The 19,694-nt window shown below is 55.1% G+C and overlaps 2 protein-coding genes across 4 annotated transcripts in view; both read left to right on the forward strand.

The window, feature by feature from the left end:
- Positions 1–5,667: 5,667 nt before the first annotated feature.
- LOC116268636 (exonuclease mut-7 homolog) lies at positions 5,668–10,487 on the forward strand. Of its 3 annotated transcripts, none has more exons than XM_031654721.1 (8): positions 5,679–5,788; positions 6,031–6,150; positions 7,499–7,665; positions 8,116–8,251; positions 8,786–8,996; positions 9,167–9,276; positions 9,819–9,981; positions 10,075–10,479. In XM_031654721.1, exons 1-8 carry the CDS (start codon positions 5,735–5,737, stop codon positions 10,308–10,310), a joined length of 1,197 nt encoding a protein of 398 aa, XP_031510581.1. In that variant the 5' UTR covers positions 5,679–5,734; the 3' UTR covers positions 10,311–10,479. The 3 variants fall into 3 exon arrangements, with proteins under 3 accessions (XP_031510583.1, XP_031510581.1, XP_031510582.1); XM_031654722.1 differs by having other exon boundaries at positions 5,692–5,788; positions 6,112–6,150; positions 10,075–10,476; XM_031654723.1 differs by lacking the exon at positions 9,819–9,981 and having other exon boundaries at positions 5,668–5,788; positions 10,049–10,487.
- A 611-nt stretch (positions 10,488–11,098) lies between these two features.
- Positions 11,099–19,694, forward strand: part of LOC116270106 (exonuclease mut-7 homolog) — a 40,168-nt gene continuing 31,572 nt past the window's right edge. Inside the window, exon 1 of the mRNA XM_031654780.1 lies at positions 11,099–11,141. Within this exon, the coding sequence (XP_031510640.1) occupies positions 11,099–11,141 (43 nt within the window). The remainder of the gene's footprint in view (positions 11,142–19,694) is intronic.

Here is a 19,694-nt window from a genome sequence, read left to right on the forward strand (position 1 = left end):
TTTAGTCATCGTCTCTGAAACCTGGGACCAGCCCTAGTCCCCAGACCAGCAGAGTGGATGCAGTGATCACGGTTCACAAACCCAGCTGTGGCCAGGCGCGGTGGCTCACGCCTGTAATCCCAGCACTTTGGGAGGCCGAGGCAGGCGGATCACAAGGTCAGGAGAGATTGAGACCATGAGTGACCGTCTCTACTAAAATAGAAAAAAATTAGCCAGGCACAGTGGCGCCTTAGTCCCAGCTACTGGGGAGGCTGAAGGGCAGGAGAATAAAGCGTGAACCGAGGCCGGAGCTTGCTGCAGTGAGCCGAGATTAGCCACTGCACTTAGCCTGGGGCTGACAGAGCAAGACTCCGTCAAAGGCAAACAAACAAACAAACAAACCCAGCTGTGAGAGACTGAACCTCGTCACACTCAGCAGCGTGGACAGAGACTGCATGGAAGAAACCAGATCCAAAAGTGGCAGAACTGTCCCTATTCTATCATTCCGTTTGTATCAAGTTCAAAATCAGGCAAATCATCTCTGGCCATAGAAGTCAGAGAAGTGTGGGATGGGGATACACAGAGATGAACACGGGGGAAACTTTGGGGTACTGGAATGTCCTTTATTTAAATTTGGGGTCTCACTCTATTACCAAGGCTGCCGGGTGCAGGCGCATAATCACAGCTTACTGCAGCCTCAACCTCCTGGGTTCAAGCCATCCTCCCGCCTCAGCCTCCCAAGGTGATGGGATTACAGGCGTGAGCCACTACACCTGGCCTGGAACGTTCTATGTTGAGATTTGGACAGTGGGTTTACCAGTGCATTTGCACCCATGATTGGCATACCTTACCATGTGTCACTTATACCCTCAGTAAATAGTTTATCTTAAAAAGCAGGACTTAGGCCGGGTGCGGTGGCTGATACCTGTAATCCCAGCACTTTGGGAGGCCGAGGCAGGTGGATCCTGAGGTCAGATGGTGCATCCTGGCTAACACGATGAAGAGCCGATCTCTACTAAAAATACAAAAATTAGCGGGTGTGGTGGCGAGGCCTGTAGTCCCAGCTACCTCAGGAGGCTGAGGAAAAGGGAGAATGGTGAACCCAGGAGGCGGAGCTTGCAGTGAGCGAGATCGCACCCTCACTCCAGCCTGGGCAACAGAGCGAGATTCTGTCTCAAAAAAAAAAACAGCCAGGCAGCAGTGGCTCAAGCCTGTAATCCCAGCAGCACTTTGGGAGGCCGGTGAGGTGGATCACACGGAGTCAGGAGATCCAGAGACCATCTGGCTAACATGGTGAAACCCGTCTCTACTAAAAATACAAAACTTGGCGAGTGGTGGCGCCTGTAGTCCCAGCTACTTTCGGGAGGCTGGTGGGCGTGAATCCGGGGCCGGAGCTTACCAGTGAGCTGAGATGTCAGCGCCACCTCCAGCCTGGGCGACACAGCGAGACTCCGTCTCAAAAAAAAAAAGCCTTGAGTAGCCGGTGGCTCAAGCCTGTAATCCAGCACTTTGGAGGCCGAGACAGGTGGATCACGAGGTCAAGATCGAGAGACCATCCTGGCAATTTCTGGTGGGCTCCCGTCTCTACTAAAAAATACAAAAACTAGCGGTGAGATGGCCGAGGCGCCTGTAGTCCAGTTATTTGGGAGGCTGAGGCAGGAGAATGGCATAAACCAGGCCGGAGCTTACGGTGAGCTGAGATCAGCCACTGCACTCCAGCCCAGGCGACAGGCCGAGACTCCATCTCAAAAAAAAAAAAAAAAAAAAAAAAAAAAAAAAAAAAGTGGGACGCAGGTGCAGTGGGAGAATCCAGTGAGGCAGGAGTTTGAAACCAGCCCTGAGCAGCATGACAAAACCCGTCTCTACAAAAATCTGAAATTAGCCAGCTGGTGTGCATGTGCCCTATAATCTCGCTACTCAGGGGGCTGAGATTGGGAGGGATCACTTGAGCGAGGCGGTTGAGGCTGCAGTGAGCCTTGATCATACTACCACAGTCCAGCCTGGGGACAGAGTGTCAAATATGCCCAACTTTTTAAAGAAGAAGTTTTAATTAGGACTTACAGTTTAAAGTGGCATTTAAACACAAGCATCTATTGCCTCTTTGCTTTAAAATGAAGACAAAAATTTCAAGAGAATAAGAGGGGAGATGGGAGCTGGAACCTGGAAGGCAGATGTCCAGGCGGTGACAGTCCTCAGAGGCCTGAGAGTGCGGAACTGCAAATGGAAGAAGCCAGTTGGCTTCGGAGCCTCAGGGAGGCACAGGAAGTGGAGGCCCAGATTCCTCCAAGCTGGGCTGAAACCTGTCCAGGGGCCTTTGAGTGGCACAGTTGAGGGAGGCCAGGGCTGGGAATGCGTGCTGAAACCAGAAGGATACAGGTGAGACCCTTGCTGGAGGTGCACAGACGCTTCTCAGCCAACAGTACCTCTGGCCTTCCAGGGCCCAGGCCGCCGTTGAGGAGGTGTGGTTCCTCTGTAAGAGGCAGCATTGGGCAGGCAGTCAGGGTTGTGGGCTCTGCGCCCCCGGCCACAGGTGCGGCTGACAGTGCTTGCGAGGGATGTTGTACTGCGTGTCACCTTGATCGGATGGAAGGATGCAAAGTATTGATGCTGGGTGTCTCTGTGAGGGTGTTGCCAAAGGAGACTCACCTTCGACTGAGTGGACGAGGAGAGGCCGACCCACCCTCAATCTGGGGGGCACCATCAAGTCGGCTGCCAGCAAGGCTAGAATATAAAGCAGGCAGAAGAGCATTGAAAGATGAACCCTAGCCTCCCCAGCCTACATCTCTCTTGTGCTGGATGCCTCCTGCCCTCGAACATCAGATTCCAAGTTCTTCAGCTTTGAGACTGGGGCTGGCTCTCCTTGCTCCTCAGCTTACAGAGGGCCTATTTTAGGACCCCGTGGTTGTGTGAGTTGATACTTAATAAACTCACTATAGATAGATAGATAGATAGATGATAGATAGATAGATAGATAGATAGATATAAAATATATCTATATATGTATTACTTATAATATATATATGTATATATATCCTATGGGTTCTGTCCCCCTAGAGAACCCTGACTAGTACACACACTAAGCTGGAGCTTGGAGGAAGCAAAAGAACACTTAAAAGCACAAACGCTGTAACCAGGATCTTTGGAAGATACTGTGTCTGTGAAGTGGAGGTGGGGTTCCCACAGAAAGAGCTTTCAGACTATAGGACAGAACCTGGTGGATGAAGGACAGGATGAGAAATGAAAGCTCGGTGGGAAGTTTGGAAGATAAATTTGAAGTTGTCTTCCAAGAAGTAGTACAAAATACATAGAGGACATGTCAGAGAAAGGTGTTTAAAGACTGGAGATGCCGTCAAGAGGTCAACATACAAATAACGGGGATTCAGGAAGAAGGGAGGCAGGAAGGGATTCCTGGTAATTCTTGCTGACAGGTTTCCAGGCATAAAGACCCACGGGAGCCCCTACAGGAACCGGACTTGAGTTTGCATCGTATCATTATCATTCTCATCACATGATCATTTCATCGCTTATCATTTCCACATTCCATCTCACCGATGATGTCATTTCATCATAATCATTCCATCATTTCATCACATGATGTCATTTCATCATTTCATTCATCATTAATATGTCATCATTTCATCGTATCATTTCATCATTCATCATGATGTCTCGTCTCATCATGATGTCATTCATCATTTAAATCTTGATGTCGCGTATTCATCGTATCGAACAATCGTGTCATGTCATTCATCGTTTCATCATGTCATTCATCGTACAAATAAACAATAAACAATGCGTGCTGCATCGTGCCATCGTCATCATTTCAAATAAACAATAAATTTCATCGATGCATCATGTTTGTTTTAAATAAACAATAAATTCATCATTTAAATCGATGTCATTTAAATGGTAAATCGTGATTAATATTCATCATGATCAATAAAACGATAATGGAGTACCAAATAAACAATAAACAATAGGCCATCATGATGTCATTTCATCGTGCATCGATGTCGTGCCATCATTCATCATGATGTCATTCATCATGCATTCAATGGTATCATATGTCATTCATCGATAAATTTCATCGTGCCAAATAAAATGTTTGGTAGAAATAAAATGTCTTTCATCATTGCATCCTCCTTCCTCCTTCCTCCTGTCTCCTTCCTCCCTGTCTCCTTCCTCCCTCCTTCCCTCCTTCCCTCCGTCTCCTTCCTCCCTTCCTCCTTCCTCCTTTCCTCCTTCCTCCCTTTCTCCTTCCTCCCTTTCTCCCTTCCTCCTCCTTCCCTCCGTCCTCCTTCTCCCTTCCTCTTCCTCCTTCCTCCCTGTCTCCTTCCTCCTTCCTCCTTCCTCCTTCCTCCTTCCTCCCTTTCTCCTTCCTCCTTCCTCCTTTCTCCTTCCTCCCTTTCTCCCTTCCTTCCTCCTTTCTCCTTCATCCTTCCTCCTTTTCTCCCTTCCCTCTTCCTCCTTTCTCCTTCCTCCCTTCCTCCTTTCTTTCTCCCTGTCTCCTTTCTCCTTCTTCCTTCCTTTCTCCCTTTCTCCTTCCTCCTTCCTCCCTTTCTCCTTCCTCCTTCCTTCCTCCTTTCTCCCTTCCTCCTTTCTCCCTTTCTCCTTCCTCCTTCCTTCCTCCTTTCTCCCTTCCTCCTTCCTCCCTTCTTCCTTCCTCCTTCCTTCCTCCTTTCTCAGAAGTATATTGGGCTTTGTGTAGGTGCTACCCAGAGGTGCCACGTGGTTTAAAGAGGTGGCGGCCTCTGGGGTGTCCAGTGCACGAGGGTAGCAGAGGCCTCGTGTCCGGGAAGGAGGAAGGTGGGAGGCGGGTGCCCTCATCCCCCCTTGGACCCAGGGCAGGTGGCAGATTCCTGGGCGAGGCCCCTGCTGGAAGTTTGTGCCCTGGTGGCTGTGTTCCAGGAAGCTGGTCTCCCTGGTTAGCCCTTGTCCCTGGCCTTGCTGTGAACCGCACAGACCTCCACTGTAGCCTGCAGATGGGGTCCCCACCACAGGGTGCTCCCAGGTGTTGGAGGCAAGTGCTGGCAAGGGCACCCACGTGTCTTGAGAGTGTGTGTCACAGGGACCCTCGGTGAGGTTGGGCCAGAGCCAGGCAGGGGCCTTAGGACAGATGGTCGCCCGGCTCCCCATGGCTGCGTTCTGGGCGGGGCGCTGAACGGTCGGCATCCCGCTGAGGACTGGCCAGCCCGTTAGCACCACTGGCTGCCACGCCCTCGGGGGAAGGGGCTCGGCCAGACCGTGGTGCCTTCCCCGGGGCCCCCTCAGGCTCTGGGGTGGAGTATGGAGGGGAGGCTGACGGAGACTGTGGACGTGCGTGGGCCTCGGGCCCCTGCGGCTCATGGAGCTCCAGTCACGGGACCCACAGTGAGCATCTGGCTCTGTCCACGAGGTTTTCCCTGCCAGTGAGAGAAGGGCAGGGCACACACGCAGATGCCAGCGCCAGGAAGGAACCTCCCTGAGGAAAGACAGGGAGCCCCCAGAGGGAGGCCCAGATGAAAGGGCCCGCCGCACACATGCAAGGGAGAGCCCGGGGCCGGCGGGACCCCCAGGCTGAGTGGGGTGGACCCCAGCAGAGGCCCAAGCGGTGGGGAGGGGGTGAGGTCTGGGGCAGAGGTGGAGGGTGGTGAAGAGGCAGGCTCAGCCCCCCTGCCCGTCTCCTGCCTGCCCCAGAAGGAGGCCGTGGTGAGGCTGCCCTGAGCCCGCAGTGCTGAGCTGGCCTTTCCTTTCAGCGCTGTGTCCCAATGCGGCCATGTGGCAGCGCCTGGCGGCCCTGCGGCACCTGTGCCACAAGCGGTTTGTGGAGGTTCATGAGCAGGAAGGGGTCCTGGGGGCGGCCAGCCATGGCCTGAGCCACAGACTTTGGCCTGGGATACTCACTGCGCGCTGTGGGTTTGCACCGATGTCCCAAGCAGGAGCTGCTTCTCACCCCAGAGCTGGGCGAGCTGGGCCAGGCCTGGGTGAAGGGGAGGCCGTGGGGCCCTGGCTCTGGGCTGTGGCACCACGGTGGGTGAGCACCTGGGCTCTTACAAGGATGTACCCTGCCAGGGGTCGAGGAAAACTCCCACCAGGCCCCTGTTCAGCCTCTGGAGCTGCCTGGCAACTGTCCCTTCCCGTTTGCTTTTGCAGAAGAGCCTGTCTCAGGAAAACTGGGCTGACCACGTGCAGGTGAGTTCGTGCTCTTGCCTGGGCAGCTGTCCTGGGGGCACAGGCCCAGAGCCTCCTGAAAACAGCAGGCAGAGCTGAGGCCTTCACGAGGGCTGCTGACCCCGACCCCGTGTTGGGGCACGTGCCTGGCAGGCGGGTGCGGGGTCCCCAGGCCCGGGAGGCCTGAGCGGGAGCTGAGGGCATCGGTGGAGCCTGACTGGGCCTCGTTCCAGGTGGACGGCAGCATCCGTGCCACCTGAACCGGCCCAGCGGAGCTACCTGTGGGGCTGGGTGGGGGCTGAGAGTCACCAGAGAGGTGCGGGGCGCCTGGGCGAGGCCGGAAGGAGGAAGGCCGGGCCCCCCCGGCCGGTGCCAGCATGGAGCCGGCCGGAAGGGCAGCGGACGTCCTGAAGAATGCAGGCGGCTTCCACGTATTGTCGTCCACGTGGGAACCCACGCCGGGGAAGCAGCCTCGGGCTGCTGGGCCTGAAGCCAGCGGGGCAGGCGGACCCTCCTCGAGGCCGTGGGGCGGGAAGTCGTGCAGGAGCTCAGCCTCCCGGGCGGGTCCCCTCCCTTCCCGCCTGACACCCAAGGCCATCCTGGACCCATGGACTCCGGGACCGTGCAGGGAGGAAGACCCTCGCTCGTGCTGGGCCCTGCATTTCCTGGTGGGGGCCGAGGGTCCTGCAGGCCTGTGGGTGCCTCTGCTCCTGGGCTGGGCGCTGCCACAGGCGGCTGGCTGCAGGGTGGGAGAGAGCTCACCCTGGTGAGGATGAGGATTCTTGGGACCCCCTTGGTCACTGCCACCCGGAGGGCACCCCTCTGTCTGCTCTTGGGCCGTGGGTGAATGGGTGCCCAGTAGCCTCCTAAGCCCTGTCAGTCAAACCCCACACAGTGAGGAGGAGGGGAAGGGGCAGAGGGTCTCCCCCGGCAAGAGGAGGAGTGTGGAGATGGGGCAGGCTGGGCAGGTGCTCCAGAAAACACACCCGGGTTCCTGGGATCCGGGGTGGGGGCAGATGCCTGGTGAGAGCAGGAGGGCCGGCGGAGGCTTGGAGGCCAGGAGGGGCCAGCCAGGGCTGAGCTGAGGTGGGCAGCCTTCACCTCAGGCTTGGAGACCCGGAGGGCCAGCCAGGGCTATACTGGCTGGTGGACACCCTTTGCCTTAGCACCTCTATCTCAGCCGCTTTGGTCCTGTGGAACCTTGACCTCAGGCAGGACAGGCACTGCAGGCCTGGGGTAGACGGCTGCCCCTCCTCCCCGAGTGCTAAGAGCCAGTCTGCAAGGTCGGGGTCTATGGGGGTCCCTCGGGGCAGAGCCCTGTGGCACAGCAACGTCCCCATCTCCATCCTCACGGCCACCCTCCCCACAGGGCCTGGTGGGGCAGAGCCCGTGGCTTCAGGAGCGGCTGTCTCAGCTGCTGGTCTCCCACGGTGACCCAGTCACGGCCGCCCGGTGTGCCATGGGCCTCTCACTGCCCGAGGAGCGGCTGCCGGCTGCGGTGGCTGTGGAACTCCGCCAGCTCAGTCTCCAGGGGAGGTGAGCTCCGCCAGGTGACCCCAGCTAGGGGTGGGTTCCGCCCAGGATGGCCCTTACCCTTGGGACGACAGCTCACCAATCTGCACGCCAGTGGCTTGAGAATTAGAAATCAAGACAAAACAAAGAGCACAGCTATACACAGAGCAGACAAGACAGCAGGGCCCAGCCCTCCTACTCTGCTGCCAGCCCACAGACTCTGCAGCCAGATCCATGGCCAGCCCAACCCACCCGGGACCCTGAGGAGCAGGCTGCCCTATGGTCTGGGAGGGCAGCCACTGGGAGGAGAGGCAGGAGCAGGGGTCACGCTGGGCTGGACTGAGCCGGCGTGGGAGGAGGAGCCACGACCCGAGATGCCCCCACCAAACGCCCCAAACGCTCCCCTCCTGCTCCGAGGTCAGAGTGAGTGGGGGACCAGGGACATGGGGGCGCTACCAGCTCTGCTCCTCCCAGGGCGGCTGAGGCTGACTCGAGGCTGGAGGTGAAGGACGTGAAGGACCGTTACTACCAGCTGCCCATCCCCAGGGAGAACATCCACCTCCTGGCCTCGTGGGAAGACCTGACCAGATATGAGGGTACACTCCTGCAGGTGAGCCCCTTGGCCGCTGGGGCAGCGCCCGGTAGTGGGATCCCCCTGCCAGGCATTGGAGGAGCATCAGGAGCATGGCATTCGGAGAGGCAAGGCCTCTGGGCGTGGGCCCGCCAGGTGCCCCAGGGCTGCTGTGAGGGCAGCCATTCCCCGCGCTGTGTTGCTGAGCCTCCGGGATGCTGGGTGCTGGGCGCTGGGTGCTGGGTGCTGGCATTTACCCAGTCCTGCCAGCCTGTGGAAGGTGCCGTGGGATCCCCGTTTTACAGATGGGGCACGAGACGGGGGTGCATCCTGACACGGGCACTGCCTTTGGCACTAGGCCAGGCCTCCCTCTCTGGTCCAGCCACAGAAAGCAAGGGGCAGCTGGGGCACTGGCCTTAGTGCCCCCCAACAGCCCAAGCCCTACAAGCATGCAGGGGTGCAGGGGCGTCTCCCTGAAGCCCAGGCTCACATTGCTGCTCAGACCCTCCAGGCTGCCATCGCTGCAGAGCCGAGTTGGCCCTGACGGTCACATCTGCCCCTTTCTGCCCACAGCCCCACCAAGTAGTTGGTGTAGACCTGGAGTGGACACCTGTGTTCGTTGCTGGGGGCCGGCCTCGGCCGTCACTCCTGCAGGTGGCCGTGGAGGGCCGCGTGTTCCTTCTGGACGTCCTGGCACTCTCACAGCCACCAACAGGGCAGGGAGCCCAGGCCTTCTCCCGGCTGGTGGCCCAGCTCCTCTCGGACCCCTCTATCACCAAGCTGGGTGAGTGAAGCCCTGGGGCCCCCTGCCCAGTCCAGAAGGGAAGCAGCCCCCACCTCTGCCTGACCCTTCCCTCTGTGCGCCCCGGGGAGGGTGCTGGGTGCACCCTGGGGTCCGGGGACAGTGCTGTCCCTGCCTGCAGGCGCCCCTCCCATGATGGTTCCCGCCCACAGGCTACGGGATGGTGGGGGACCTACAGAAACTGGGCGCATCCTGCCCCGCCCTGGCCCATGTGGAGAAGCAGATTCTGGGTGGCGTGGACCTGCTGCTGGTGCACAGACAGGTGGGCACCCACTGAGCCGCTCACACGACGTCGGGTGGGCCTGGGTTTTGAGGGCTGCTTGGGGCCCCTCCACACCTTTCCAGTGGCCCTGGGCTTCTCCTGCCGGATTCCTGTCAGCTCAGCCTTAGTCACCACAGCCCCCCGAGCAGAGCCTGGCAGAGGTGGATCTGGCGTCCCCAGGGAGGGAGCAGAGCCTCCTGGCGCGGGCATCCCTGAGCCCCTGTGGGGCCCTTATCTGGTGTGAGGGCACCTTCCCTCGGACCTGAGCCCCGGGTTCCACTTGGAGGAGCTCTGGGAGGGAGCCCCTGGAGGTGAAGGTGTGAACCCGGAGCTGGCCCTGGTGTGCAGTACTTGCAGCCTGCGACCCCCACGTGGAGCCTGCCCTCGATGTGTCGCTCCTTCTCCCTGTCTCTCCTGCACGGCCGCTGGTGGAGGGGGGCAGGGCCTCCTCTGGAGTCCCACAGAGCCGGTGTGAGTGGGCGCGGTGAGCTGTGCTCCCTCCAGGGCTAGACGCATCACCCTGCAGGGCACTGTCTTAGCAGATGCGGGTGGCAAACATGCCAACCTCAGGCACGGACAGGGCCAAGGGGCTGAGGGGCCTGAGCCTCCTGGTGCAGCAGGTGCTGGGCACAGCCCTGGACAAGACGCAGCAGCTGTCCAACTGGGACCGGAGGCCACTCTGTGAGGAGCAGCTCATCTATGCAGGTGTGTGGGGTGGTAGGTGGGAGTGACCCCTCCTCATGCCCCACGGCCCTCCCACCCTCTGCCCCAGGAGGCTGAGGCCGACTCCCCACATAGCTGCCGATGCCTACTGCCTGCTGGAGGTGCACCAAGCCCTGTGCAGAGAGCCTGCCCGCTTCCACCTGTCGGAGGACCTGGCCGGGAGCCGGAGGCCCAGGCACACAGAGAGACCAGGGGCTCAGAAGCCACCCGGCTTGCAGAAAGCATCAGCCTCAGCCGCACCCAGGCAGGTGGGTGAAACCCCGCAGGGTCCATTTGTCAGGATTCTTGGGGAAGGAGATCCCTGTCCATAAACCAAGGACCTGCACAGAGACAAGGCCACTGGGTCAGAGTGTGTGGAGGGGGCCCTGCTCCTCCACACTGGACCCCCGGCCCCTGGAGTGAGGGGAGCAAAGTCCTGGTGAACTACCTGCATGACTGTCATGGGGGCTGCCCTTGCCTGGGGGGCCACTGCTCAGGAGGCAGCCGTGCCCCTGAGTGCCCCAGTCCCCTCCTGGCGGGCGCAACCCGGCCTCCTCCCATGGTCCATTCCATTCAGTCCATTCCGTTGTCCATCCATTCCATTCCGGTCCATTATTCCATTGGTCCATTCCTCCCCCCCCTCCACGTCCCGTCCATTCCATCCATTCCATTGATTCCATTCCATTCCATTCCATTCCATTCCCCCCCATTCCATTCCCGTCCATTCCCCATTCCAGTCCATTCCATTCCATTCCGTCCCATTCCCCATTCCTTCCATTCCATTCCATTCCCCCCCCCTATTCCATTCAGGCCCCCTGGGATGGTTTGGGTCCATGCCATTTCTGCTGTTTATGCAGCACAGGTGCTCCTCTTCTGAAGATAAAACAGAGACAGAGGCTGGCCACACAGCCTCAGGGCCTAGAAGCTCCTCCTGAGGCTGTGTGAGGGGCAGGTAGAGAGGACAGGATGGGACTGCCCAACAGGGGCTTTACCGTGAGTCCCTGTAGCAGCTGCTGTGGCTGAGGCGCCCTAAGGTCCCAGCCAGGTGTACTTCGGCGTGTGTGTGACAACATGCTGCAGGGGCTGGCCGCGGGCCTCATTATCTGGGTGTGGGCGCTACATGCTGGAGCAGGTGGCCCACCTTGGGAGGCCGGCCCGAGGAGGTGAGCGCAGGGGAGGGTGTAGATCCTCTGAGTCGCGGCTGCTTTGCCTGGGTGTTCCCACCCCCAGCACCAAACTCCTACCTCCAGCTCATCCACGGCTGCCACAGCTGTGCAGAGCAATCTTCTGGGAACAGAATGGGGTGGCAGGGGATGGGCCGGTTGGGAACCAGGGCGGCTGGGGCTGGTCCCAACCTCAGCCCTCTTCTTCTAAAAGAAATTTACAAGATGGGAATTGGCACTGCTAATCAGTTGACCTTAAAATTGGGAACTATATCTTATTTGGAGTGGGCCCAAAGGTGTCCATGAGCCCTTAAGGAGGCAGCTTGGGGCAGGGTGCAGTGTGAGCCTATAAACCCAGCACTTTGGGAGGCTGAAGTAGGAGAATAGAAAGGGCAAGGCAAGTTCCATGGCTGTTTGCAGTACAGGGAGATGCTGGAGGTGGGAGTTGAGACCAGGCCTGGCCAGCATCAGGTGAAACCCCATCTCTACCTAAAAATACAAAAAATTAGCTTTGAGGCATGGTGCCTCTCAATCCCAGCCTGGGAGGCTGAGGCAGGAGAATTACTTCAACCCCAGAGGAGGAGGTTGCAGTGAGTCCAGGGTGCACCACTGTACTCCATGCAGCCAAGAACAAGGGCTCATCTTAAAAAAAAAAAGCCAGGCAGGTGGCTCACTTCTCAATCCCAGCACTTTGGGAGGCAGGAGTGGGATCGTGAGTCAGGAGATGAGACATGCATCCTGGCTGGCATGGTAGAGCAGCCCCATCTCTATAAAATTAAAAAATTATCCAGGTGTGGTGGCAGAGCCTGGGTATGGGAGGCTGAGGCAGGAGAATGGCGTGAACAGGAGGGCTGCTGATGACTGAGATCCGGCCGCTGCCTCAGCCTAGGCGACAGAGTGAGACTCAAATTCTCAGGTAAAAACTTTTTCGCTCAGAAATGGAGCATAAGGGCAGGAGATTCAAGCACACAGGGGAAAGGGTCTGGGCCGCTCTGTTGTTGGCTTGCTGAGAATGGAGGAGGTCACACAAAGGAAACCTCGATCCAACAGCCTAAGACATGAATTCTGCCTACAATGGCCATGAAACAGGTTTCTTCCCAGGGAGTCTCCTACAGAGGTCAGGCACTAACATGGCGTTTCATGTGAGACCCTAAAGCAGAACCTGATCGGAGTCACCAGATTTCTGGACTTTTACAGAACTATGTTTTGAAGCTGCTAAGCTTTTAGTAAATTAGGCAACATTAGAAAAATAATAACTAGGAGGGTTAGGTCTGACTCCAAGCATGAAATCCTTACTGCACTTTGGGAGGCCGAGGCAGGTGGATCACAGAGATCAGGAGTTCCTGAGTGTACAGCCAAGATGGTGAAACCCTGTCTCTACTAAAAAGCAAAATTAGCCAGGCATGGTGGCAGGGTGCATGCATGTCCCAGCTACTGGGAGGCTGAGGCAGAGGAGTGCTTGAATCCACAGGGAGGCTGAGATTGCGGCAGTGAGTGGAGATCATGCCACTGCACTCCAGCCAGGTTGATGAGCAAGACTCTGTCTCAAAAATCAGAAAAAAAAAAAGAATGGATTGTGGTACCAGGGTGGGGTGCAGTGTAACACACTGCTAAAAATGCGGAAGTAGTTTTAGAATCAGGTAATGAGTAGAGGGTGGAAGAGTTCTGAGGATCACAACAGGAAAGGCCTAGAGCCTTGAGGCAGACTGCAGAAACCAGGACATTAAAAGTGTCGAAGGTTGGGAAGCCAGGAGAGGATGCGTGAAATGCAGCTGAAGCACACGGAGCTGGGGTGGTGGTAAAGCCACAACAGTGTAGGGGTGTCAGACAAAGAAACTAAATTGACAGGTTTCTCCCTTGAGGGGAGAGTAAGAAGTGGGGGTTAGTTGGCAGGCAGCGGTGGCTCAAGCCTGTAATCCCAGCACTTTAGGGAGGCCAAGGCAGGCGGATCACAAGGTCAGGAGATGCAGAGACCATCCTGGGCGAACCAGTGAAACCCATCTCTACCTAAAAAATACAAAAAAACTAGCCGAGGAGGCTGAGGTGGCATATGGTCAGCTATAGGAGGCTGCAGAGGCAGATAAGAGACAGGAAGGCCCGAGGCTTACGGTGGCTGAGGTCGGCCTGCCTCTCCCAGCCTGGGTGACAGTGAGACTCCCATCTCAAAAAAAAAAAAGAAGTGGGAGTTAGTTGGTATTTATTAGCACATGGGAGAGGCCGAATCCATCATAGAGACCCTCGATTTGTTTTAAATACTGAATTTATGGGTAATCTTACCATATGTTTTCTAATTACTTTATTCTCTTTCCTTGTTAGAAGTGAATTTTTTTTTTTTTTGGGAATGAGCCTTGCTGTGCTTGAGGCTGTCAGTGGTAGCACAATCTAAACTGCTGCAGCTCCTCTCAGGTTGGTCTCTACCTCTCAGCAGTAACCTATTTCCAACTGGTTACATTGCTGTGAGAGCAGGGGTTCCATGGATGGTCCGATCAAAAGAGTAGAATTTTCTGGTACTTTCACTGGTTTTATCTCCTGAGTCTTCTGCTCCAAGCTCTTAGTGAATTCTATATTTTTGGGACTTTCTAAAGTAGTACAGCTTTATTTTTCACCCTCATTTGTTTTCCTGGACACCTTATGTATGAACATCCTGAACAGGTATTCTATTGCCGACACACTACTCTGCGACTGTAATGATCTACAGATGCCAGGCTGAAAGCTTCAGGCATTCTGGAGAGAACATCTTTTTAAGAAGGCAAGCCATAGAGCTTTAGGTGTTCTTTTTCTTTTCTTCTTTTTTTGAGATAAGAGTTTCGCTCTGCATTGAGACTGGAGTCACCCGATGGTAGCGATCTTGGCTCTGTAGGCTCCTCACGGGTTCCACGTATTCTCCTGCCTCAGCCTCCCGGGTAGCTGGGACCACAAGCCATACTACTTCCGACCTTCATTTTTACAGCATTTTAGTAGAGGCGGGGTTTCCGTGTTAGCCAGGATGGTGTGATGCCACAGGCCTGGCCGGAGTCACCCTTTCGACGCAGCCTCCAAAGTGCTGGGATTCCAAGCGTGGAGCCACCGACACAGGGACGAGGCGCTGTTGCCCAGAGGCGGGGAGTGCAGTGGTGCTACTGCAAGGCTCACTGCAAGCTTAAGCCTCCCAGGTTCAGCCGATTCTCCTGTCTCAGCTCTAGATGCCAGTGGGATTACAGGCACTCACCACTACATCCAGCTAGTTTTATCTGCAGTAGAGATAAAGGTTTCTCCATGTTGGCCAGGCTGGTCTCGGTCCCCACAGCCTCAGGCCGATCTGCCCACCTCAGCCTCCCAAAGTGCTGGGTTGGGCATGAGAGCCACAGCGACGGGGAGTGCTAAAAAGGAGGCCCGGCAGTGAGCCGAAGCCTGTAATCCCAGCACTTTGGAGCGAGGCAGGCGGATCCTGAGTCCAGGAGATGAGGCGTCCACAAGCAACACTGTGAGAAACCCGTCTCTACTAAAAAATACAAAAACTAGCGAGGCCGAGGTGGCGGGCAGTGCAGCTACTAGGAGGCTGAGGCAGGGAGAATGGCGTGAACCCTGGAGGCTTGCAGTGAGCGAGATCCACCTGCCTCCAGCCTGGGGCACAGAGCAGAACTCCGTCTCAAAAAAAAAAAAACGGAACGACACGATGATTTGGGAAACTTTCATCCTGTCCAGATGGCAAAAGATGCTAAGAATAAGTGATTGTTCCCAAAAGTGTGACCTGAAAAGCCGAGTGTGTATCTGTGCATGAGTGAGGTCAGAGCAGTCAGAGTCTTCAAAAGCAAGCCTGGGAGCTTCCAGAAAGTGGGGGCATCAGCCCTTGGCCACCTCCTGAACAGTGGGGCAGGCATAAACAAAATTCCCATACTCCCACAAAATCTTCTGAGGCAATCCAGCATCAGCTATGCACAAGCAGGGCTTGGTCACAGATAGTAAATCTCTTCTGCTCCACTGGTTCGGCCTTCTCTAGATCCAGCCAGCGGCAGAATTTTGGTGCCAGGGATTTGGCTGCAGAGGAAGGTCTTACAGATGAGTTCTCTGCACTGGTTCTGGGACTTCTGGAATTGGTTCTTTAATATTATTAAGATTTTAGGCCCGGGTAGTGGTGGCTCAAGCACAAACCAAACTTTGGGAGGCGGGGCATGGGCGGATCCACGAGGTCAGGAGGTCCAGAGACCATCCACAGCTGGCACCGGTGAAACCCGTCTCTACCTAAAAAATACAAAAAACTAGCGAGGGCGAGGTGGTGAGTAGCCTGTAGTCCCAGCTACTCAGGGAGGCTGGGCAGGAGAATAAGCGGGAACCAGAGGCGAGGCTTGCAGTGAGCTGAGATCCGGCCACCACTCCAGCCTGGTATGAAGGCGAGACTCCATCAAAAAAAAAAAAATTATTAGATTTAAACACTAAGGGCCTAATAATCTCAGTAGTAAAAGAGGATATAGGCCAGGCGGTGGCTCACCTGTCCCAACACTTTGGGAGGCTGAGGCAGGTGGATCACAAGGTCAGGAGATCGCGAGAGATCATCCTGGCTTCCCTGCTTGTGATGAAACCCGTCTCTACTAAAATACAAAAATTAGCCAGGCACAGTGGCAGAGCCTGTAGTCCCAGCTACTAGGAGGCTGGCAGGGCAGGAATGGCGTAAACCGGGAGGCGGAGGCTTGCAGTGAAGCTGAGATCATGCCACTGCACTCAGACTAGGTGACAGAGGAGAGACTCCGTAAAAAAAAAAGAAAAAGGATACAGTAGTCCATGGTGAGATCTTGCAAAATTATTCAAAATATGCATGGAATTACCCTTCATTAAGGAACTGGTAAGAAGCACAGATTCTACCAGGGAACAAAATATTTGCTTCCAAACATTGCAGTCAAACTAATGGGTATAATGGGATGGGCTGGTTGCTCCTAACTGTGCTGGAGAAAGTGGGGAAGAAAAAGATGAGCTCAGGCTCCACACCAAGGACCTGCCAGCTTCTATAGTGGCCCTAAAAGAAGCCCTTATCCCCTGTAGCTGCAGAAGTAAAACTGCTGAACACCACACCTAGAGTTTAATCCTGTGAGCAGCTGAATCACAACAGAAAGTAAATTCACGACTGATGTTATTAACCTTTGTCCACTTGGCCAGTCCTGTCCATGTAAAATTGTAAAACTTCATTGTATACTTTGGTGATGCTTTTCCTCTGATTCTTTTTTGTTGTTGTTTTGTTTTGTTTTTTTTTTTTTGAGCCGAGTCGCTCATAGCCAGGTTAGTGCAGTGGCGAGATCCACTGCTTCCGCCATTCTCCTCGCTCGGCTCATTTTTATGTTTCGTAGAAGATGAGGAGTTTCACGTCTCTCTGACCGTGCTCCCCTTCCCAAAATGCTGAACAAAGAGCTGGCTCTGGCCTTGGCCCTTCGACCTTTTTGTTTTTGAGATGGGAGTCTGGCTCTGTCACCCAGGCTGGGCATGCTTTTGATCTCGGCTCCTGCAGCCTCCACCTCCCAGGTTCCAAGCGTTCTCACCTCAGGCTCCACAGTAGCTGGGATTACAGGTGCCCACCACCACGCCCAGCTAATTTTTGTATTTTTAGTAGGGACGGGGTTTCACCATGTTGGCCGGGATGGTCTCGATCTCCTGACCTCGTGATTCACCTGCCTTGGCCTCCCAAAGTGCTGGGATGACAGGCGTGAGCCACCACGCCCGGCCCTTTCTCTGATTCTTGATGAAGTTGAGCATCTTTCCATATGTTCTCCAGCTATTTGCAGTTTCTGTTCTGTGGAGCGCCCTGTGGCTGCCACTGCTGCCCTAAGAAAGGCCTGGCTGCAAGGCTGGGAACTCGGCTGGGAAACCGTTCCCTGACTGATATAAACCTTCCCTAACGATGAAGGTGGTTTGCGGTGCCTAATCTTTACAAACAATGTGGTTTATGCTGGACATCACTTTCCTCCCAGGACTCTGGAATTTTGGTATATGCCAGGCGGAGGGTATCAATGTGACTACCCCCCAGTAAAAACTTCAAGTGATGAGTCCCTAATGAACTTCCCAGATAGACAACGCTTCACAAATGTCATTACAACTTTTTACAGAAGTTAAGCGCATCGCACAGGATTCCCTTGGGAGACGACTCCTGGGTGCCTGAGCCCCGTTTCCTCTGACTCTCCTGAGCGAGGGTTCCTGGGTGCCTGAGCCCCGTTTCCTCTGACTCTCCTGAGCGAGGGTTCCTGGGTGCCTGAGCCCCGTTTGCTCTGGACTTTGCCCTGTGTGCCTTTTCCCTGTGCTGACACTGCTGTATACTGTTCACTGTAGTGAGTCTTAGCCAGTGTGACTGTGTGCTGAGTCCTGAGTAACACTGAATCACCAAGCCTCAGGATGATCTTGGGGACCCTCAACACGTGCCTGGTCCAGTCTTTTGCTTTCATTTTTATTTTTATTTTTTTTTATTTTTTTTTTTTTTTTGAGACGGAGTCTCGCGCTGCGTCACCCAGGCTGGAGTGCAGTGGCGCGATCTCGGCTCACTGCAAGCTCCGCCTCCCAGGTTCACGCCATTCTCCTGCCTCAGCCTCCGAGTAGCTGGGACTACAGGCGCCCGCCACCACGCCCGGCTAGTTTTTTGTATTGTTAGTAGAGACGGGGTTTCACCATGTTAGCCAGGATGGTCTTGATCTCCTGACCTCGTGATCCACCCGCCTCGGCCTCCCAAAGTGCTGGGATTACAGGCTTGAGCCACCGCGCCCGGCCTGCTTTCATTTTTAAAAGACAGGGTCTCATTCTGTCTGGCTAGAGTATAGTGGTGTGATCATAGCTGACTGCAGCCTCAAAATCCTAGGCTCAAGTGAACCTCCCAACTCAGCCTCCTAAGTAGCTAGGAACACAGGCACAGGCCACCACACCCAACTAATTTTTAAAATTTTTTGCAGAGACAGGATCTCGCTATGTTGCCCAGGCTGGTCTTGAACTCCTGGCCTCGGGTGATCCTCCTGCTTCAGCTCCCAAAGTGCTGGGATTACAGGTGTGAGCCACCGTGCCCAGCCTGGCCTTGAGTTTTTACATGATGCCATGATGTCTAAATTCCTCTAGCATTTTCACTCTAGCATTTCTGTAGCATTAATTCCTCTAGCATTTCGTGTCTAGTAGGGTGAATATCTACCTCGTTCTTCTCCTTCAGTCCTTTGTCCTTTCTGTATAGGTTTAGAAACAGCTCACCAATTCAGTTTTGCTTGGAACTGCATTGGCTCTATAAATCAATTCAGGGAAAAGTGACATTTCTAAGATATTGAGGCCAGGTGCAGTGACCTCACCTATAATCTCAGCACTTTGGGAGGCCAAGGAGGGAAAATTGCTTGAGCCCAGGAGTTTGAGACCAGCCTGACAACATAATGAGACATTGTTTCTAAAAAAAGAAATAGCCAGGCATGGTGGTGCACACCTGTGGTCCTGGCCACCTGAGGGACTGAGGTGGGAGGATCACCTGAACCCATGAGGTCGAGGCTACACAGCGAGCCATGATCACGCCACTGCACTCCAGCCTGGGCAACACAGCAAGACCTCATTAGAAATATATATATACTGGGCTGGGCGCGGTGGCTCAAGCCTGTAATCCCAGCACTTTGGGAGGCCGAGATGGGCGGATCACGAGGTCAGGAGATTGAGACCATGCTGGCTAACTCGGTGAAACCCCGTCTCTACTAAAAAATACAAAAAATTAGCCGGGCGAGGTGGCGGGCGCCTGTGGTCCCAGCTACTCGGGAGGCTGAGGCGGGGAGGGAATGGCCGTGAACCGGGAGGCTGAGGCTTGCAATGAGCTGAGATCCGGCCACTGCACTCCAGCCTGGGAAGCCGAGACTCCGTCTCAAAATATATATATATACTGGCCAGAAGCAGTGAGCTCAAGCCTGTAATCCCAGCACTTTGGGAGGCCCGAGGCAGGGCAGATCCACAAAGGTCAGGAGATGAGACCATCCTGGCTAACATGGGTAAGAAACCTGTCTCTACTAAAAATACAAAAAAATGCTTGGCGAGGCTGAAGTGGCCGGCACAGCCTGTAGTCCCAGCTACCGGGGAGGCTAGAGGAGCAGGAGAATGCAGGTGTCTCTGGCTCCCTGGGAGAAGTGGGCACCACAGTGAAACTGAGAGATCAAGCCACCTGCCTCAGCCTAGGCTGACAGAAGAGACCTCCGTCTCAAAAACTCGGCTCGGCAGGCCCGAGGTGTGAGCCTGTAGTCTTCACTTAGGAGGCAGAGGCGGAGAATAGAAGTGAACCAGGGAGAGTGAGGCTTATAGTGAGCCAGATCCATGATTTTACTCAGCCTGGAACCTGGCGAGACCTCCATCTCAAAAAAGAAAATATATATATATATTTTGAATAGTCTCTGTGTGTTGCCCAGGCTGGACTGCAATGGTGTGATCTTGGCTCACTGCAACCTCCACCTCAGGGTTTAAACGATTCTCCTGCCTCAGCCTCCTGAGTAGCTGGGATTACAGGCACGCGCCACCACACCCAGCTAATTTTTGTGTTTTAAGTTGAGATGAGGTTTCATCATGTTGGCCAGACTGGTCTCAAATTCCTGA

Source organism: Papio anubis, chromosome 13 (assembly GCF_008728515.1).
Source record: "Papio anubis isolate 15944 chromosome 13, Panubis1.0, whole genome shotgun sequence".
Lineage (NCBI taxonomy): Eukaryota > Metazoa > Chordata > Mammalia > Primates > Cercopithecidae > Papio > Papio anubis.